General features: G+C 47.1%; 1 protein-coding gene across 1 annotated transcript in view; it reads right to left on the bottom strand.

Annotated features, from left to right (window-relative positions):
- ACAT2 (acetyl-CoA acetyltransferase 2) overlaps window positions 1-22,965 on the bottom strand; it is a 249,170-nt gene that overhangs the window by 93,375 nt on the left and 132,830 nt on the right. Inside the window, exon 6 of the mRNA XM_078648977.1 lies at window positions 17,610-17,732. Coding sequence (XP_078505103.1) covers window positions 17,610-17,732 — 123 coding nt within the window. The remainder of the gene's footprint in view (window positions 1-17,609; window positions 17,733-22,965) is intronic.

The raw sequence follows: 22,965 nt of genomic DNA, 5'->3' as shown, positions 1-22,965 counted from the left end.
GTGGATCGAAGTGGCACAGGAACATTTCCAGATCGCTGTGTTCACCTTTGGTCTCACCAGTACCCCACGGGTGTTCACAAATGTGGTGGCAGTGATGGCAGCTCATCTTCTGTGGTCTGGGGTACCAGACTTCCCCTACCAAGACAAAGGAGTAGTTTCTTACCTGTAACTGAAGTTCTGTAGCAGGGGTATCTCTGTGTTAGTCATAATCATGTGAATAGTCCCGCCCATGTGCGTGGACCACGGAGCACTTCATTAGATGTATTCTCTTAAGTTGTGCTCTTCTGCAGTCCTGCATAGGCACTTAAGAGAGAATAAAAAAAAGACCATAATGCAGCCTAAAAATAACTAGGCTACACTGGCCATTACTTCATCCTGAAGTGAAAAAGATAGCCAGGTAACAGTTAAATTTAACTATTTTACTGAGGTTCACACAGAGAAACTCCCCTTCACAAAGATCCTTTCTTCATGATAGAGATGAAGGCACATAATAGCAGCCTATGGGGCTTGTCTGTCCAACACTTCATCTCGATCATGAAAAAAGGATCTTTGTGAAGGGGAGTTTCTCTATGTGTGAAGCTCAGTAAAATAGTTAAACTTAACTGATACCTGGCTATCTTTTTCATTTCAGGATGAAGTAATGGCCAGCGTAGCCTAGTTGCTTTTAGGCTGCATTATTGTCTTTTTTATTATCTCTTAAGTGTCTATGCAGGACTGCAGAAGAAGACAACTTAAGAGAAAATATCTAATGAAGTGCTCCGCGGTCCATGAACATGGGCGGGACTATTCAGATGATTGACTATACACAGAGACCCCCTACTACAGAATGGCTGTTGAAGGAGGACTAGCACCAGGTGGCCTTAGCCACCTCCAGACTACAGCGAACCTCCTATCATCTTTGGGGTTCACTATCAACATGCCAAATTCACACTTGACTCCTCATATGCTCCCCTTCTTCAGAGCCATTCAGTACACAGTTCATTTTCTGTCTTTCTCCAGGAAAGAGTCCGGAATATTCAGGTTATGACCCGATCTTTCAGCCATGGTCCAGGGTTTTAGCGAGGTGGACTGAGGCTGTGGGACTGATGACATCCTGCTTGTTAAGCACGCCAGGCAGTATTTGCAGGCCATGCAATGGGATTTGAAGTCCCAGTGGGCCCAGCATCAAGGCGACCTCTCCAACCACATTCAGATTTCAGAGGAAACTGCAAAAGATCTGCAGTGGTATTTGCTAGACCACGATGGGTAAGTGACAGACCCATCTCCCCTCCCCACCCAGAGTGGACAGTGATGACTGATGCATCTTTTCTGTGAAGGAGCGGCCATCTGAGAGAGGTGGAGATGAGAAGCATCAGGTCTTCGGCGCACACCCAGGCCCACATCAACCTTCTGGAGCTGATGATTATATGCGTGGCACGAAAGGCTTTGTCATCCATCAAAAGTAAATAGTCCTGTCGCTAGATTAGTAAATTTGGACAACCAATAATTCTTAATGGCAGACCAGAAGTATCACTCAACATAAAAAGAACGCACAACCAGAAAAAGAATTATTGCAAATGCACTATTATGGCATAAGTACATGAAGCTGTTATTTGTACACTGTACTGAAGGGTGCTCCAATTGTACAAAATGTGACGAAAGTGCTTGTGCAGAGTGACAAGTGAAAGTTAAGGTGACTGCATACATAAAATACAATAAAAGTCGGATGTCGAAGTGCTTAAGCCGCCTGCGTGATGTCTCAAGTATAACTGAATTGAAAAAATCTTCATCCAAAAGGACAACTAGAGGGTCCAAAATGGGAATAGGCCTTAGTACAGACAATTTAGAGTGTTGATGTTTCCACCCAAGTAGTCGCAGTTGCCTAGAACCATCAGAGAGATAATTCATCAGGACGTGGGAGGTGTTAAATTCATTGAATTTGCCATGGCTTCTTCACGGTTGAATGAAAATTCTTTGATTTATTCTTATTTATAAAATCTATATCTCAAGAAGACTTTGGGGGATCTTTTTCGTTCTAGTGTTTTGGGGCGGTTTAAATGCTTTACACTGGTTCCTCTGTGCAATCCTTGCTGCTCAGTGCCACATCTACACTGGATTGAGTTGAGGGTTTGACAGATGAAATCTACTGGTCCTAAAGGAGTTGGTAGTGTATTACACGGGGAGGTCGCACAACCACATGATATAATGCACCCCATTTCCTCAGAGACCCTGGAGGCATGCACCTCTGGAATTGGCTGAACAACAAGGAATTTTCCTGCTAGTGAATCATCTGGCAGGATCGTTGAATGCCAGAGTAGACCAGCTCAGCCCTCGCCGCCTTGTTTATCACATATGGCGGTTACGCCCAGAGGTGGTGCAAGACCTCTTACGTAAATGGGGACAACCTTGGTTCAATCTCTTCACCGCCAAGAACGCATAATGTCAATACTCCTTCGCATTGAAATTTCCAAGATGTCTCTCACTCCAAGACGTGTTCTGCTTCCAGATGAACATGGGATTTCTTTACGCCTTTATGCTGATACCGCTCCTGCCCAAAGTGATCAAGAATTTCAGGACAGGGTGGCGTGGCTGGAGACGCACGATCACAGATGTCACGCTAGCGCTTCCGCACCATCCATCCATTAAAATCCTGAAGCAGGGTAGGCCAATGGCCCGTGGCAGATGACAAACATCATGGGGAGGCCTGAAAGTAGTATGTATAATCTTTTTGCCTGATTAATTGAAATCATTGCAAAACAAATTTACATTACAAGCAAAACATCTTCTCATCACATAATATAACATTAAAAAAACTGTCCCATATATACAGTTTAAAAACTTATCAATAAACTCAAATCTAACCACCATACATCCTTAATTACAGGATTATATTGCACATTTTACAGTTTAAAGTGACGGCGTGCACAGCATACTATTTCCTTGTGAACGGAAACATTTTCTAACAAATAACCATTAATTTCTACTATGAAACATTACACGTTATATTTCAAAAGTGCAAATGATAAAGTGCAGAAGAGGCTAAAGCGGAGAAGTTTCTATTGTACATTTCTTGCACAAATTACCTTTCAAAGTGCTAAGGTGCAGTAATTGCAACGACCATCAAATCAAAACAATAAAAATGTATTAATTTACTGTGATGGTAACCCAGCTATTGTTAAATTTCAAATTAGCACCCTTACAACAAATGTTATTAGGTGATAACATTTATAAGCCAATTAAAACTATTCGTCACCAAAGCCATTAAAATAGTGTAGATCTGCCTTATTGTATAAAACATTTTTCAAATGCCAATAGAAATGTTACCAATTGACATAATAATGGAATCGATTCACCAGATAGTGACATGATTAAGGCCTGTGGAGCAGATCTCACCCCACTCAAAGAGTATGGTCTCAAAACTGTACGTCTAAGATGAATCAACTTGGGAAACACGCATACTATATGTATTAAAGTTTCCTGTGGCCATCCACAAAATCTACAGTTCAAATCCGGCCACAGCTTAATCCAAGATTGCATGCCCTCCTTTGTTGGGTTTATTCTCATGCATAACCTTAAAAACATATTTTTAAACTTTGCTGAAATAAAAACCTTCAGATACGGCTGAACACGCAGGGATTGGTATGAGTTAATCATATATCATGCATAATTTGTATCCAATTTATAATTGGGCGTTTTCAGATCTCGCGGTGTACTTTGCAGGCCGATATCTCGTAGGGAAGTTAAAATATAAGATCTCCATTTAGCCGCATAGACAGACTTGTCTATTTCTTGCCAACAAATATTCCCTAAAGATACAGGGGCTGATGTTGACAATACATCCATACATTTAAAAAAAGCTCCTTTTGATACCAGGCTCTCTCTCTGGAGACCGAACTCCAATCTTATTCCTGCTTGTCACATTGACTTGGCAATCCCAAAAGTTGCTTTGAAGACCTTAACAATCAATAGGTCAAGCACCTTCACAGCTTCCCTCTAGTAATGGGAGAACCATATACGAGGGTTGGTTGTAACTTGGCTGTGATTACTTTAAGGTTGAAATCATACAATTGACAGTTCAGTGATTTTTTTTAAAAACATTTAAAAGCATGGATCAAGGGCACATCCTTGGCCCTTAGATCCTTAAAATGAATTTTAAAAGACACACGATTGTCAAACATCACCCTTAAGTATCTATACATTTTAACAATATCAATTGTACCTGCTATGGCCTTCCAGGAATTAAACTTCTGTTTAACCACACCAATTTTCATCACTTTGTTTTTTTTTTTACATTCAGTTCAAGGCATTCTGTTGTGTATAGTCATCAAAGGCAGTAATGAGTATTTGTAGGCCGATATGAGTATGACTCACGAGGATAGTATTATCGGCATACTAGAGGTAACTAATTTGCACCCCCCCATCCGAAGAACATGCCCATATACAAATGTACAACATCCAAATGCTGATCAAGATCTGATAAAAATAAATTAAATAAACAGGGGGCAAGGACACAACCTTGCTTTAGGCCATTATATGTTCAAATCTTCCTTGATAAGGAATTGCCATCCCCCTGCTTAACTTGAACCCAAGTGTCGGTATACAGAAGAATAATAGCCTTCAACAATTTCCTTGAAATGCCCCAATTTGACAGTTTTTTTCATAACAAGTTTCGTGGCACAGAGTTGAAGGCTGCCTTAAGATCAATAAAAGCAATATCTAAATTGTGGTTTTTTAAGACAGCCTTCTCGGCAAGTAGGGTTAGAGCCAACAAGTTTGTAGTAGTGGATTGTCCTTCCGGAAACCAGTCTGATTAAATGGAATAATGCCCTCCTGCGTAGCCCAGTCTTCAAATTCTATCAAAAGAGTAGAAACAAACACCTTTGCATCAACATCAGTCTGCGAGATTAATCGATGATTTTCAATATTAAACCCCAGTTGAGGCTATCATAGGATCCCTGATATTCATACAGGGGGTGCATTCCTAGTTTGGTTTCTCCCTTTCTACAACTATAATCCTGTCTGCCACACATGGAGCTTAATATTCCGGAGTTACTTTCTTTTGGTGGAGTAGATTCAAAAGATATTTTTAATGGTGATAGACTCTGGGCGTTAGTAGATTCTACCATTTGTACGTACTTAACCGCTTCAGTGTATTGACAACTTGTTCTTTGGGCAAAAATCCTGCCCCCTGGGGTTTATTATCCAACCTAATCACATATTCCTTACTGATGTCTACCAAATCCGATTTTATTATGCCATTGGGTTTAAGAACATCAATATTACTACCCTTTGCGGATCCCTGATCATTAACCCTCAATGGTAACTGCAATAATGTAGAGGAGTCTCCACCTGTTACAACATCAACCTGAGTAAGCATTTCTTAACAACTGGTTTAAATATAGGATAATAATCCTTAGACTTTTCTGCTGTAGCTGCTAAGGCAACTGTCCTTCTGGCCTTTCCGTAACCTTTTTCTTGAACGTTTGGATAACGGGGGACAATCACTTAGACTATCTCCTGAGCGTGAGCACAGTGGTTTAGCAATAATTAATTACTTGCCTGTCATGATTCAATGGGAGACATGGCCAACCTCTACATGTACATCTAAACACATACTGACCTCCCTATCTACATCCTTAAAAAATTCAGAGTTTTCACAATCCTCCTTCGCCGGAATTTCTTGCTGCTTCTTGTTTTCACAATATACACTATCACCCCCTTCCTTTATACAAACCAAGTTTCCCTGCTGTTTTTTTCCTTCTTTCACAAGCGAACCTACAATTTCTAGGAGCTCATACATGCTCTCATGTTGGATAAAATGCCTATCTTATCAATTGGTCATTAACCTCGGCCTGGGTCTTAACCACCAATCTTTCAGGTTTTGTAGTTTTGAGTCAATACCGGGCATATAGACTGCTAAAGTATTTATCACCAACTACAGACCAATATCTTTGTTACCCATCTTGGGTAAAATTACAGAGAAAATTGTTCACAAGGAGCTTGCAGACTACCTAGAAACATCAAAGGCCCTTCATTCTCGCAATTCTGGTTTCCGACCAAAATATTCTACGGAGTCGGCGTTGCTTCAGATAACAGATACCATTAAATTTATCATGGACGAAGGAAAGAAGGCAGTACTGATATTGCTAGACCTATCAGCAGCGTTTGATTCAATCTCTCATAAAGTCCTGCTTATCAGATTAAGAGCATGTGGCATATCAGATCAAGCCTTGTCATGGATAACATCGTTTTTGACTAACAGGACACAATCAATCGCGCTAGGATCATTCAGGTCACCAGTACAAGTCATTTCTACAGGGATGCCGCAGGGGGCTTCTTTGAGTCCTCTGTTATTTAATGTATATATGGCCCCACTCGTCTCATTGATATCCAACTATGGGATCGAGATAACCTCGTACGCCGACAATACCCAATTGATCCTCTCATTGGATAAGGCCAACACCAAGGCAGAGGAAAATTATTTTAAAAACTGTCTGACGGCTGTGTTGCAGTGGATGAGAGAAAATCATCTCTGCTGTAATACCAGCAAGACAGAAATTCTACCAATTGGGAAAGACAATCCTTTCCATCCAAAGGATTGGTGGCCAGATGACACCACAGCACCGCCAGCAACTGTGGAAGTGGCCAGAAACCTAGGTGTCTGGTTTGATTCTGGTTTGTCTTTTAAGCCTCATGTCCTGAAACTGACCGGGACTTGTTTTGGGTTTATAAAAACCTTGAGAAAGTTCTTCAGTCTAATTCCCTTGGGAGCTAGAAAGACAGTGGCAGTGGCCCTGATATCATCAAGATTGGACTACTGTAATAGTCTCCTTGTGGGAATCAATAAAACCACCCTAAGGAGACTACAGGTAGTCCAGAACGCAGCAGCCAGATTGGTGCTGGGTCTGCCACGCAGAGCCTCGGCCACAGCTGCATTAAAGACCCTCCATTGGTTACCGGTTTGTAAGAGAATTCTGTTCAAACTGATCCTGATAACATTTAGAGCCTTCCACAAGCTAGGTCCGGGATATCTTTCAGTAAGATTTAAGGCATATATCACGACAAGAACATTAAGGTCAACCACAGCTAACTTGCTTTGCGTCCCAACATTTAAGCTAGTCACCAGAGGCGGAAAGACAGCCACTGTCCTGGGAGCCAAAGCTTGGAATAGCATGCCCAATGAACTGAGGGCCTTTAAACAAGAGAGTCAGTTTAGAAAACAGTTAAAAACATGGATTTATGGGTTATCCGTGGAATGCTGCCAAAAGCTTATCTAGGTTTCAGTCATCTATCTGACCGGTTGTAGCTAGCGCCAGGAGACTCCGTTAGGAGTGACAGTTGCACTTTATACATTTTCCTTTCATTTCATCTCATCAGATTCTCCTGCATTTCAAGTTTATTTGAATGGAAGTCAAGTGTACCTGTTATGGAATTCATTGTGTTTAGCAAACTTTTCCATACACCAATATCATCTGTACTTTTATTTCTTGTAGTGTGTGCATCAACATTAGGTAAAACGTCATATTTGCCCAAGAATGAAAGAACAGCAGGGCTCAATGAATTATCAGGCTGCCCTAAAGTAGGATCAGCAGAATTTAGTGATATATAAACTTGACCTAAGATCTGAGCACCCTGCTGATTATTTGTATTTTCATTTTTTACCAGAATTAAAATTGCATGATCAGCCAGTACCTGATCATCACCACATATCCCAGGACCAAATATACTTAACATATTCTTGTAATTTCTTATCTCAAAAATAGAAATTCCTAGGGTCCCACTTTTCTTGTCGGACCCAAACACAGGTATCCCAGGAATCAAAAGGCCTTGGGACACGTTGTTAACCTGCACATCACCAATACAGATAACTGTGGCATCACTGACACTCAAGAGCATAGTGTATCTGGATAAGTCCAAAGAAGTAGCCGCTGACTGATGTTCAACCTTTGCACCAAGCTGCGTCTTCATTTGGGTAGGTCACACCTTTATATGCTCTTTAGTTTGAACAACATGACCTTGGGCATTGACTACCATTTTATACAGTGATTTTTTTTGCAGCGATACATCCTGGTTTGATTGTACTGGTTGTGTTGATTGTATAGGGCCGAATACTTGATTTCCCCTATCTCTCAACTCCTCGGGAAGAGTAGGGTCCTCAAATACAGCTAGGTCTTTATTCAAAATTTCTGATACGAGGGGTGTGTTGACATATCTGTTGCATTCATTTTGGACGACACTTTTCTGTATAAAGAAATCCTTAATACTTGGCTGGGAAGAGTTGGTCCCCCCACCTCCTCCAACAGTGAATGGGTTGCTAATTTGCCCAACAACCTTCAAAGCAACCCCCAGGCTTGAACTTAACCCAGTTGTTCCCAGTACACTCTCGTCGCCAGTCTCATTCACCTCCTGGGTATTCTTTTTTGAGTGAGTTAGCTTTTCCCTGGCAACTCTTTGCCTTTTTTGTAACTGTTCATGAAAGGACAGTTGCGCTTGGCCCCTTACACGCCCTGATCTCATAGTGTAGCCTGCTAGGGATCTTAAAAAGGTTTCCTGATTTCCGGCAATCTCCCCTGTCTGCAGTTACACCACTTGGACCGCCACAGCTGACCGTGACCCCACTGGCCACACCCGCAAGCTGCACCCGGTCCCGGTCCCGGTCCACCGAGCCGCTTCCGCTGGGGTGAAGTGAGGGGAGGGCGGCAGTAGCTATTCCGCCCGCTGCTCTGCGTTCTCCGTTTCCTGCTCCACTCCTCCTGCTCACTCCTAACAGCGGCGACAGGAGCACAGGGGCAAAGGGGCACTGCGGGGGAAATCGAAACTCATCCGAAGCCCCTCCATATAGGGACTAGGAGGCAAGAACAACACGGGAACCACGGGCTGCGAGCTGGGAACTGTGTCGGAAAACGCAGGGGCGAAGCAGCAGTTTTGGCGCCTTACTCGACGCTCACTACAATCGGCGGTCAGCGAGAAAACCAACATTCAGTGTTCAATGTGACAAGCAAGCAGCTATATTCTTTTCAATGTCCCTGCAGTGTTACCCCCTCCGTAGTGCAGGCAACAAGTGGCCACTGCAGCTCTTACTGCTTTGCCATGCATCGGGTGCCCTCGATGAGCATGTCTGCCCAGCATCAATCACCAGCATACCAACAACAATGCGCAGTCCCGGCTCCGATTTCTGACTCGGTCGGTGGTGGGTCGGGCTGAGGCTGACTCCGCTCTACGCCTCTCAGCGCTCTTGACGAAAAGGCAAAGCTCAGCGGGGGCAGCGGGCAGCACCTCAACGTCTCGATGGCATAGACGTTGGCAAGATTTTGCGGGAACCGGTGACCACGGGAGGCAGTGATGCAGCAATACAGCGTCCTTCTCCTCCAGACTCTCGCATTACGGCCGACGATCAACGCGAAAACATGGATTCTGGATTGAGGCCTGAAAGTGGTGATTTAGCCAGCCCCTTCTGCCCCGGAACACAAGGAGCGAGACAGTACTGGTGGTGGCATTCGGCCACGGGGAGCAGACCGTGTGAGCCGGGGACTTTGTCCAGAGGCATTGCACATTCCTAGAAGCACTGCGAGGGACCGTGGATGTCTGAGCAACGAGATGGGAGGACGGAGCCCACACCTGGGGGGACCTGTTCAGAGCTGGTGAAATGAGGTGAGGAGACACTGAGTGCAGAGAGACACTGCTGGGTGGGGCAGATTCCAGCAGGGGTGCGGCTGATTCCAAAGTGTAGCAGGCTCATAGTGAGAGCCGCAAGAGGAGTGGAGATCAGACCAGAGAGGGACGCAGGGCCGATGGAGAGACGCAGAGGCCCTGCCCCATAGGCCAGGAAGTGTACATGGCCCAGAAGAGAAAGTGGCTGGGTGGGGCCCAATAGACCAGCGAGGCGCGGGGTCACATTTAGAGGCGGTCTCCCAATAATGCAGTAGTGGCCCCAATCTGAAGAACAATTCAACCCCAGGGTGGGGAGACCAGATGGACCCTAACCAGAGCCTTGGGCTCTGTGGGGATGTGTGAGAGCCACGGGAGGCGGGCGAGACTGGAACAAAGAGGAGCCCTAGGACGAGGAGACATATAGAGGCCGTTCCCTAGTGTCCGACGGTAGTAGACGGCGCAGGAGGGGGAGCAGACAGGCAAAGCTGTGCTGAAAGATCAGAGTGCCACGTAGACCACATTACAGAGGCAGCCCTCTTGGATCAGTAGTGCCGGTCCCGGAGAGCAGAACTAGAGGAGACTAGACGGGCGGCCAGAAGGACGGTACATAGGCTGACCTGCCTCTCTAGGGTCAGCCGCTTCCAGAGGAGCACCTGGAGACCCTCCAGAACATCCTAGGTGCCTGTCAAATATTAGTGAGAAGTTCCCAGGAGAGAGAAAGAGAGGCTGCTCATGCCGCCATTTCCAGCACCACCCCTGCCCCCCCTCCCGACAACCTGGAGGGGAGGCCCGGCGGGCCGGTGTGGTTACGTTTCACTAGTTAAGGGGCAAGGCATGATGGCACGGGACAAGATTCCCCCCAAACAAGGGAGGATAGATACATTTGCCAAACAGCTGCCACATACCAGTATGGCAGAAGTGGCAACCTGGGGGTCCCTTGAGCCAGGAGAAGAAGGGATTGTGCAGCCTCCTCACGTGGGGACGGCTGCAATCCTTCAGGCCACAGAGTACTCCCAGAAGTCTTTAGAAATTAAAAGTGGAGAGGTGGGGGCAGATGTGGCCCTACCGTGACACAATCTGCACAAGATCACCTCCAGAGTAACAGACTCGGAGAGACTAATAGCCATGCTGGAAGCGTCAATCCACATTCTCTGAATGACAGTGCAAACACTCAAATGAACAACAACCAAATTGGCAGCTTGGGCGGAAGACACAGAGGGTCATTTTAGTCGTAACAATTTGCACTTTGTGTGTGTGGAAGAACCCCATCTGGAACAATTCCTTGAACAGTGGTTGCACATCTTTGTGCAGAGAGCCTCTCCCATTGTTTTCTAACTGAATATGCCCCGTGCCCTGTTGCCGAAGTCTCCATTGGGAGCGAAATCTATACTCTACATTCGGTCAGAGGTAGGGAAGAGACGTTCCATGGCTCCCAGAAAATCTTAATTTTCCTTGGCTATACAAGGATGGTGTAACAGCAACGTAAAACATTTGAACTAGTGAAGCAAAAATTGCAAGCCATGAAGGTACAATATATGCTACTCTTCTCCTCTAAACTCCAGGACGCTTTCCAAGGGAGAGATATCTATTCCGAGAACCCAGACCAGGCATGGAAATGGGTTGAGGAGCAACTCCCAGCTGCAGTCAAGAGGGTACCGCAGGGACCAGCGCAACAGGCAGACTGAAAGAGGCGACATACCCCACGGGGCACACGGAGGAAATCAACACAGCAACAGAAATGGTTCAACTCCAGCAACAGGGAAAAACACAGCTGAGAAAGGATCCACTGACAGATGCCAGAGAGGACCAGGACACAGATGGTCTTGAGGAGCGGGTGGACAAGCACAGGTCTCTGATGAATACGCACCTCATGGTGAACTAGAGTATATATGGTGCAAGAACTGTGGTTGGGAAGGGGGAGAAACCACGAGTAAGATGGGCTTTTGACCTTGAAGTTCATTTAGGCGTAGGATTATGAGGGAGGAGAGGAAACAGGGAGAGGCATCAGACCTTTCCACAGTTGGGAATTGGGTTGTTCGAAGCCCATACATAGGAAAGATTGGGTGGGAAGGGTTTGAGGGAGTGAAGTTTTATGTTTCACACTTAGGGCACTGCATACACCTCAGATAGAGCAACAAGGAGAGAGATAAGGGACCATACCTCGATCACACAGCTGACCCAGACCATACATGCAGCCCTTCTCGATGACCAATTAAAATTTATTACCTGGAATATGCACTAGCTGGGCTGCAAAATTAAAAGGGGAGCGGTTGTACAATACCTTCGGGAACACTCCCCAAATATAGTGCTGCTACAGGAAACACACCTGATGGGGAATAAGTGTTATAATCCCTTCACAGGAGTAAGTACGCCCTGCCAGCAGCTGCAGGTTTCACAGGAGGATCAAGCAGGATGGCAATACTAGCCAATAAATCTCACCTTCCAAATCATGAAACAACGTATCAACCCCAAGGGATATCATATGGTGGTACAGGGGACTTGGAAAAGAAGACGCCTTCTCATAGTGAATATCTGCACACTCCCCACCCAAGTTGCAGAGCAAAACCCTAGGCCAACTGGAACCCCTATTAACCGAAGACACAGACATACATGTAGCGGGAGGGATTTTAACAAGCTGATGCACAGGCACCAGAACACATACCCGTACGCAGTTGCAACACAGATATGTGGGCCTAGAGCGCTTTGCACTTACCATGGGAAATGCGTGGAGGGAGAAGCACCCGACTAAGACAATAATCATTTTTATCATGGGCCCACGGGTCACTGTCTAGTCTAGATTATGTGATCCTGCCAGCAGATAAGCTCCACTGGATGAGACAGGCGGAATACTTATCCAAGGGTACAACAGATCATTCCTCATTACAAATCATACTGGGGGCACGTAGACACGACATAAACTGCCTGTGGAGATTAGCCATGTGAGTTAAAAGATAAAGACATTGTCAGAGCCCTACAAGTAGAAAACTCAACGATACTAGGAAGAGAATGATGAGTCAGTATACTCTGGTAACATTGTGGGAAGCCTACAAAAAAGTGACTAGAAATACAGCGCAGAACATAGTGGGAGTGAAGTGGAAGGGTAGGGAACAAGAAGAACACAAACTAGATGGATGGCTTATAGCGTTGGAAAGGGAATGGTTGGGAATCGGATCTGTGGAGGTATAGGCACGACTAGTCGCAACCAGGGAGCAGCTCCACAATTTTACTCTGAATGCGGCTTGAGACCATCATCTCTCGAAATAGAGAAAATTGTATGAAACAGGTGATTAGGCAGTCTGAGTATCGGCCTAGCTGGGCAGGGGGAGAAGAAAAGGTAAGATGGGTGGCACAACTACAAACAGAGGAGGGTACACTGGTCAACCCAGACAATGACATAGAGCAAGAGTTTGCATGGTACTTTCACAAGCTTTATACGGCAAGGGCGTGCAGGTCCACGTAAGATACCTCCAATTTCCTGGCAGAGTTAAGGGTCCAGAGTTTGGATGTGGTAGATCTTGAGGCAGTAGAAACGGACCTCTCTATTAAAGAGAAAGAAGAGACCTTTGCAACTACGATATTTGGGAAAACACCTGGGGAAAATGGCTTGCTAGAGGAAATGTTTAAGTGCCTCGCCCCAATACTTAAATCACATCTGAGAAATGTATTCCACGCATCCAGGGAAGACCGGGAACTCCCGCCAGACTTTAATCATGCAGTTATAGTGGTAATTCATAAGACGGGTAAACCCAGCGACGTTTGCGCCTTGTGTAGGCCCATCTCACTGTCAAATGCAGAGAGTAAAATACTGGCCAAGATTCTGGCGAGGAAGGTGGCGGGTGTCATCACATCTTTAATGCACGAAGATCAGGCTTTATTTATGCCAGGGAGAGCCACTTGCCTCAACCGTGGACAACTACAAATGTGGCTTGCTGACATTCAAAACCACCAGGAGCATAGGGTCATTCTTTCATTAGACACGGGAAAGACTGGACATATGTACTTCTGACTTTAAAACGCTTTGGGTTTGCACCTAAATTTAGTCTGTGAGTAGCCCTGTTACAGAAAGTCCCAGCTGTTGTGGTGAGTCAATGGTATACTCTCTGATAAATTCAAGCTGAGTCGAGGGACGGGGCAGGGTTGCCTGCTCTCCCCCTTATTGTTTGCCCTCGGTCTGAAGCCCCTGAAGTCCTGGGTACCCTATAAAGCAAATATGCAGTGGTTTCTGGGGTGATCAGTGAACCAGAAAAAAACCTCGATGTATGTGGACGATGTCTTGATATATTTTACCAACCAAGATACAACCATCCCTTCAATCCTATAAATTTTCCTTACCTCAGAAGAGTACTCAGGGTACGGTATAAATTGGGATAAGTTTATGCTGTATAATTTGGGCAACTGGGAGGGGACCAAAAGGATTGCCGAAACCCTTAATGTCACGGTGGAGGGCTTCAGGTACCTGGGAAACAAGGGCACGGCTAAGAGATACATTTCAAGAAAAGAATCTCAACAAGGTCCTAAGGGAATTTCAGGAAGACGTTAATAGATGGTATAATCTACCTTTAACGATTTTGGGATAGGCCGCACTACACAAGAAGATTTCCCTGGCCAAATTCCAGTATATTGTACAAAACTCTTCATTTGAGGTGCCAGAGGCATATTTTGGCAAAATAGACAAAGGTTTGCGGAGGCAGCTCTGGAACGATGAAACACCAGGAAAGCGATGCAGATCCTATATAGGTCACGTTACAATGGAGAAATTGCCCTTCCAGATCTGTGAGCATACTTTAGGGCCGCACAACTTAAGTTCATTAATGAGTGGTGTTTTACACCTCATAACACACTGGCCACACGACTAGAGAGTCAGGATGGCACCAGCCACCTACAGATATTATCAATATGAGAGACCGGACAGAAATTATCTGCTTACCCCAAACAAAGCCACGAGGAAAGTGTGGGACAATGGTAATATGGCCATTGGGAGAAGTCGGACAACAACATCAGTAATTCCCTTGTGGAAGGGAAAGGCTCCTAAGGTTGTTGCAGCAACGGGGGAGGGTTCTGCACCTGGGCCATCGCAATCTCCACCTTCATGCTTGGAGATTGAGGACCCACAGCTAATCACCACTGACCTTATTCAGAGGTGGTTGATGTCATCTTGGCAGCCAGGTGTCCCCTGATGGAAACCGTATACGCCGGTCATTAGGAAAAATTTAGTTTAGTGGGGTACATGCCAGATTGACTTCCTACAGTTCAAATTATCTGACATTCTGTTGTTTGTTCCATCACTTGCTTGGCAAAGCTTTTCTTTGGGCAAGTTAAGGGTCATCTTTCGGCCTTCCAACGGTTGCCAGATCAGCCTTCACTGTTTAAATCACCAATTGTGATACGATTTTTGAAAGGACTACCACATGGGTTTTCCCCTTCTCCCTTTGTGATGCCCCAATGGGACCTTAATCTGGTCCTGACTTACCTAATGTAGACTTAGTTTGAGCTGCTTCACAGCTGTTCCTTACCATCAAGACTATGTTCCTCGTTGTCATCACCTTGGGATGGCAAGTGAGCTTCAGGCTCTTTGCGCTAATTCACCTTACACTACCTTCTTCTCAGACAGACTGGTTCTGTGGACTCTGGCATCCTTCCTGCCGAAAGTTATGACGTCATTCCACATCAGTCAAACCATCACCCTGCTGGACTTCTATCCTCTGACTTACCCTTCTAAGGAGGAGAATAGGCTTAGTTGCTCGAACCCCAATAGAATGCTTTGCTTCACACCAAAGACCATTGGGTGGAGGATCAGCTCTTTGTGTGGTTTTCTGGAGTGAAACAAAGGCAATGCATTGCAGAAGAGAAGCATCTGCCACTGGATTGTGCTCTGCACGAAGATCAGCTATGCACTGGTTAAAAAGCAGCCTCTAGAAGGACTGTGTGTTCATTCATACTGGGCCAAAGCTGCTACCACTGCATTAGCACGCATAGCCCCTATCCTAGGCATCTGGCAGGCAACTACATGGGCGTCTCACCATACGTTCAAGAAGCACTATTCTCTGGGCGGTCAAGTTCACGAAGAAAGTCATTTTGAGTACTCGGTCCTGCAGGACTTTCTGGTTTTAGTCTTCTCACAGACCCACCACCAAATAGGTATTGCTTTGGTATCTATTCAAAAGTTGAGGATTCTGTAGCTAGAAGTATTTAGGAGAAGAACAAGTTACTTACCTTAGACTATAGAATTGTAGAATCCGCACCGACCCACCCATCCTCCTCATCCTGGATGATTGGACTCTATCCATTAGTAAGATCTCAAGTGTAGGAATCTGCACACTGCCTACCACTTTGCTTTTGGGGATCTGCTTCCAGAGGGGAGGTGGGGGGCAGGGGGTGCACCACAGTCTCAAAAGCACTGACGTCAGAGCAAAGGAGTGGCACCTATATAGGCCATGCACGTCATTTCCAGAGGGCAACTGCATCAGTGCGAACCCGCAATGCACCACCTTCCTGCAAGCAGAGGTACTGCTAAAAAAAATCCAGATCTAGTCTGGGGAATATTCAAAAGGTGAGGAATTTGCAGCTAGATACCAGAAAAGGTGTTATCGAAGGTAAGTAACTTGTTCATTATTGCACCTTACCTTGAAGGATGAAAAGTACTAACTGATGAGGTGTTATACCTTGGAGAGGGGAACACAAACAGTATAAGAACTTCAATCTTCATGAAGAGTCTAAACATTATGGTTAAGAAATGAGGAGTGTGCAACTCTTGATTTAAACGGAATAAGGAAAACTAAACAAGGTAACCCCTCCTAGTTTTGTGCCCAGGACAGTATTATTATTATTATTATTATGCGTTCTTATATAGCGCTCGATTACCCGTAGGCATCTCGGCGCTTGCCTTGGGAACCCGTCCTGGCTTTTCCCTGTGAGATACCCATACTGGGCATCCCCAAGGTGAAAGCCAGGCATCCCGCCGCAGGGGGCCGTAGTGGAGATTAAGCAGGCTAATGCCCAGAGCTGCAGAGTGTGAACCCATGATTCGAGGAGGCACCGAAACGAGAAATACCAAGTCCGTGGATAATTGGGCTCAAGACCCTGCCGCGTCGGGAATTGAACCCTGGTCCCGGGTCTGACCTCTGCTTCAGGGTCTGCCTCCTCTAACCAGTGAGCCACACTTCTCCACATGTAAGATTTGTTTTTATAAGAACCTACCCTTTAGAATGTTTTATTAAAAAAACTATTTTAAAGGTGTTTTTTAAGGTCAAAATCTTAAGAAAAACCTCCTGAAGGGTTATGCTTACAAATAAACCCATGCGCAAGTCAATGGCAAACCATTACTGAAGAATGTGGGGATGACGCAAAACAGCTAAAATCCTTCTTTAGAACATTACAATTGTAAAAGAATAACTACACAAAATATTAGTCAGTGATCTTTATGTCCTATGAATAAATGTGTTAATGCAAAGCCACCATTTCGACAGCTGAAATTAATATGCAGACTCAATAGAAACTTAAAATGTACAAAACTAGTGTAAGAATGTGTTGTCTTAGTAGGGCTGCCATTTGAACATCTTATAAAATGTATGCTTGCAACCAGATATTTAAGAGAGGTGTGGCGCAGCGGCCAGCGCGACTGACGCTGGACGCTGGCAATCACGGTTCGATCCCCAGCTCTGGCGGCAGGGGTCTGCCCAGCACCATGCGACTCTGGGCAATAGCTCGCTTAATCTTTCCACCCGCCCCAGCGCAGAGATAACTCTTCGGCGGTGATTTGTGTGCTATACAAATACTGGATTAACATTTTTTATATTTTTTGCCTAGTATAGTGGGTTACACAAGAAATACTGATTAAAGCAGGAATACAGCAAGCATGTCCTTAACACTTTGGAACCTAATCAATCCTGTAGGAGCCCTCAAATATTTCAGCCATCTGCATTGCACATCTATCCACAAGATTACAATCTAAAAAAGACGGTGCATCAATGTTTGCAAACCTGTGGCATTAGCTGCGGTTACTGTTCCAGTTCCATCTTTCAAGAAGTATGGCTTCAACTTTTCCACTGCCTCCAAGGTGCTTCCATGGCGAGGGAACTCATCTGTCTTTACTTCCAACGGGCCTGTTGAATTTGTAGAAAGATCATTCAAAGAAGTTGTTTTTTCAACTTACAATATTAATGCAGGCTTTTAAGCACTCTTTGATGTTGTGTCCACTCTTTCAAATGCATGACAATGAGCCATCTGACCAGCCAAGCAACATTAATTACACATGCATGTGTCCTAAAAACTTGTTTCTGAATTAACTTGACCCACAGTTGGTTACAGCTTAGAATGCCTGGAGTATTCTTTTGTGCCGTCCTTGTCTATTGGACTCTCGGTTTTATGGTATTTATTTTTGACATTTCAATGTGCATTTTTCCATATTTATTTTCTGTACATCTTATTTGCATGTATCAGTGTTCTTCTTTTGGGAATAGAGTTGCAACTTGTTTATTCGGATATGTATTTAAGAGATAAATGTACATTCGAGCTTGAATGCATGCAGAGTTTTAGCTATCTGTATTCCTGTATAATACAAACATACTCATCTGATGAAATCCAGCAAAGTGGCTCTTACTCGGCTGACAGGAGTTTACTTTTTTTTAACCTGGCACCCAACCTAGATTGGCCGGCTTCCCACTAGTGCCTAAAGCAGGCTTCTCCAAGGAGTAGCTCGCGAGCTACTGGTAGCTCTTCAGCTACCTGTAAGTAGCTCTCCTGTGTGCAGCACAGCCTACTAAATTAGATTTTGCTTGGCTAAATAATATATGTCTACCAAAATTGAAAGATGTTTAATTTTCAGAACTTATAAGCTGATGTTGGGAGAAAAATGGTTGAAGTCCCAATATAAATTTAAAGCGGGTATGGGGCATTGGGAGACTTATTACTAATATCATTGCCTTTGTGTCAGAGGTTTTGCAGCAATGGTGAATGTATATTACACATGTAGAGGCATTCCACATTGACAAAGCCTTTTGTACATTACTACTGGCAACTGTGCTTGATCCCCTAAGGCGATTACTTCTGATAATCTTGCATAGGTTGACCACTAATATAATCAGGTATGCTGTGGTCACTATTACAACACTAATAATATCAGCAGCTCGGACTGATTTTCACTGAACATAAGCTCTTATTACAAACAAGCATTTACAATGCAACGGTCTCGGCATCATTAAAGGTAGAGTTATTGGCATTGCTCATTACATTTCTTTAAATCATAAATAAATGGCATGGTCATTTGATGGGACAAACCTACTAGGAAACTTTGAAGCATAGTGCGTCTCGTGGCTGGAAATGCTTGGTAGGCACAACGGTTGATAAGTAACCTATGGTATAAGGGGAGAGAGGCTCAGTGTACACGTAGGTGCCCAGAAAAGACATCTCTCTCCCCTACACATTTCAGTCCCCAGTTCGGGGAAAAAAAACGGTCGAAAACATCTGCAAAAGTTAATGGCTGAATTATAAGGAATAATATAAAATTATACAAGGTTTCAAAGTGTTCCAGGGCAGCGCGCGACTGACTGCCTCTCCAAATGAATCACTTCCATTAACTACAGTTCTCTGTGCCGGGTGCCGGCTGGAATCACACCCTGTCTTCACTGTACCCTGTCGTTTCAAAGAGCCCTAGAGTAAAACACACTGCTATCAGGATGAATCTCTGGTTTCCGTCATGCGAAAATCAGCAGAAAGTCGGCGTAAACCGATACTGGCGACAAAAAGTTGTAAAACAAAATAAAAGGATTCGAAATACCTCTTCTCCCATTGAAAGGCGGCAGCTGCCTTCCCAGCGTCAGGGCGTCCAGCACTAGCTGCAAAAAAAACCCGCTCACTTCCTTCAGCAGCTACACGCACCCTGCCTAAAAGACCCAGCCTTGCACTGAGTCATATTTAGGAGGACCGAGCGAGCTGGGAGGGAAAACAAAGCTGGCGCTTGTTTATCACACACAGGAAGCCTGAAAACGGCGCACGGGGCTGAGGAGTTTACAGTGAATGCAGCGAGCGCGTGCGCGTGCGCGTTTCGAATCGCCTCCAAGGCGATGCGCGGCCAGGAATGTCTCCTGGAAAGGAGACACAGCCACAATAAGTTCTCGGCGGAGACGCGCTTCCGCGCATTCAGCCGAGCCCTAAAAAGACTGGAGAACCCTGGCCTAAAGGTTTAAAAATAATACCGACTGCTTTAAGACAGTAGGCTCGATGTGTCAGAATCTCCGGAGTAGCTGTGCTACACCAGTAAAGATGGATAACCTATAGGTAACATGATTGTTAATTTCCCTCAAGGCAAGTACTGAGTAGTTAGCTTTGGACAACAAGCACTGGCAAAGCCAATATGTTTCGATATGCAAGAGATATTGGCTTTGCCAATATGTTTTAGCAATGTTGTACACCAGAGTGGCTGCTGTACAGTATGGTTAAAAGTTAGTCGAGTAAGGGAGAGTGGTGGGGATTGGAGTGTCGTAAACTGGAGTGGAGTGGAGTGTTATGGAGTGGCGTACAGCAGAGTTGAGTGGCATGGCGAGGAATGAAGTGGAGTTTCATGGAGTAGATTACAGCGTTGTGGAGTGTGGTGGAGGGACTAGAGTGTCACAGAGTGGAAGAGCATAAAGTCAAGTGGAGTACAGTGTCAGAGTTGAGTGGAGTGGCATGGAGTGGCGTGAAGTGGTGTGAAGTGGTGTAGGGTGGAGTGGTCTAGAGGGTGGTAAACGGTCATACAGTGGAGTGGCGTAGAGCCGAGTAGATTGTCAGAGTGGAGTGGCAGAGAGTGGAGTAGTTTGCCATAGAATAGAGTGGCGTAAAGCGGCATGAAGTGTCAGAGTGGAGTAGTGTATCATAGAATACAGTGGCATGGAGTGGCATAGAGTGGAGCAGTGTTTTAAAGAATAGAGTGGTGTAAAGTTGCATGGTGTAGTGTTTCATATAATATAGAAGCATAAAGTGCCATGGAGTGGCATAGAGGGAGTTGCATAGAGTGTTGTGGAATAGAGTGGCATAGAGTGGAGTGGTGCAGAGTGGAGTGGTGCAGGATAGAGTGGAGTGCAATGGAGGAGCGCATAGTGGAATGACGCAGAGTGGAATAACGGGGTACAGAGTGGAGTGGCAGAGTGGAGTGGTACAAAGTAGAGTAGAGGGGAGTGGAGTGGAGCAAAGTGGAGTACAGTGGCGCAGAATAGTTGCACACAGTAGAGTGGATCAGAGTGGTCGCAGAGTGGTCGCAGAGACCCGTAGAGATCCGCAAAGTGGCGCAGAGACCCGCAGAGTGGCGCAGAGACCCGCAGAGTGGCGGAGCGGCGCAGAGACCCGCAGAGTGGCGCAGAGACCCGCAGAGCGGCGCAGAGACCCGCAGAGCGGCGCAGAGACCCGCAGAGCGTCGCAGAGACCCGCAGAGCGGCGCAGAGACCCGCAGAGTGGCGCAGAGACCCGCAGAGCGGCGCAGAGACCCGCAGAGCGGCGCAGAGACCCGCAGAGCGGCGCAGAGACCCGCAGAGTGGCGGAGCGGCACAGAGACCCGCAGAGTGGCGGAGCGGCACAGTGACCCGCAGAGTGGCGGAGCGGCACAGAGACCCGCAGAGTGGCGCAGAGACCCGCAGAGACCCACAGAGTGGCGGAGCGGCGCAGAGACCCACAGAGTGGCGGAGCGGCCCACAGAGCGGCGCAGAGACCCGCAGAGTGGCGCAGAGACCCGCAGAGTGGCGCAGAGACCCGCAGAGTGGCGCAGAGACCCACAGAGTGGCGCAGAGACCCACAGAGTGGCGCAGAGACCTGGAGTGGCGCAGAGACCTGGAGTGGCGCAGAGACTCGCAGAGTGGCGGAGTGGCGCAGAGACCTGGAGTGGCGCAGAGACCTGGAGTGGCGCAGAGACCTGCAAAGTGGCGCAGAGACCTGGAGTGGCGCAGAGACCTGCAGAGTGGCGCAGAGACCCACAGAGTGGCGCAGAGACCCACAGAGTGGCGCAGAGACCCGCAGAGTGGCGCAGAGACTCGCAGAGTGGCGCAGAGACTCGCAGAGTGGCAGAGTGGCGCAGAGACCTGGAGTGGCGCAGAGACCTGGAGTGGCGCAGAGACCCGCAGAGTGGCGCAGAGACTCGCAGAGTGGCGGAGTGGCGCAGAGACCTGGAGTGGCGCAGAGACCTGGAGTGGCGCAGAGACCTGCAGAGTGGCGCAGAGACCCGCAGAGTGGCGCATAGACCCCCAGAGTGGCGCAGAGACCCGCAGAGTGGCGCAGAGACCCGCAGAGTGGCGCAGAGACCCGCAGAGTGGCGCAGAGACCCGCAGAGTGGCGCAGAGACCCGCAGAGTGGCGCAGAGACCTGGAGTGGCGCAGAGACCTGCAGAGTGGCGCAGAGACCTGGAGTGGCGCAGAGACCTGCAGAGTGGCGCAGAGACCCACAGAGTGGCGCAGAGACCCACAGAGTGGCGCAGAGACCCACAGAGTGGCGCAGAGACTCGCAGAGTGGCGCAGAGACTCGCAGAGTGGCGGAGTGGCGCAGAGACCTGGAGTGGCGCAGAGACCTGGAGTGGCGCAGAGACCCGCAGAGTGGCGCAGAGACCTGGAGTGGCGCAGAGACTCGCAGAGTGGCGGAGTGGCGCAGAGACCTGGAGTGGCGCAGAGACCTGGAGTGGCACAGAGACCTGCAGAGTGGCGCAGAGACTCGCAGAGTGGCGCAGAGACTCGCAGAGTGGCGGAGTGGCGCAGAGACCTGGAGTGGCGCAGAGACCTGGAGTGGCGCAGAGACCTGGAGTGGCGCAGAGACCCGCAGAGTGGCGCAGAGACCCGGAGTGGCGCAGAGACTCGCAGAGTGGCGGAGTGGCGCAGAGACCTGGAGTGGCGCAGAGACCTGGAGTGGCACAGAGACCTGCAGAGTGGCGCAGAGACCCGCAGAGTGGCGCAGAGACCCGCAGAGTGGCGCAGAGACCCGCAGAGTGGCGCAGAGACCCGCAGAGTGGCGCAGAGACCCGCAGAGTGGCGCAGAGACCTGGAGTGGCGCAGAGACTCGCAGAGTGGCGGAGTGGCGCAGAGACCTGGAGTGGCGCAGAGACCTGCAGAGTGGCGCAGAGACCTGCAGAGTGGCGCAGAGACCTGCAGAGTGGCGCAGAGACCTGCAGAGTGGCGCAGAGACCTGCAGAGTGGCGCAGAGACCTGCAGAGTGGCGCAGAGACCTGCAGAGTGGCGCAGAGACCTGCAGAGTGGCGCAGAGACCTGCAGAGTGGCAGAGTGGCACAGAGACCTGCAGAGTGGCGCAGAGAGGCGCAGAGACCTGCAGAGTGGCAGAGAGGCGCAGAGACCTGCAGAGTGGCAGAGTGGCACAGAGACCTGC

Source organism: Lissotriton helveticus, chromosome 6 (assembly GCF_964261635.1).
Source record: "Lissotriton helveticus chromosome 6, aLisHel1.1, whole genome shotgun sequence".
NCBI lineage: Eukaryota > Metazoa > Chordata > Amphibia > Caudata > Salamandridae > Lissotriton > Lissotriton helveticus.
Note: the sequence above shows the minus strand (reverse complement) of the source record. Positions and strands in the feature narration are given on the sequence as shown.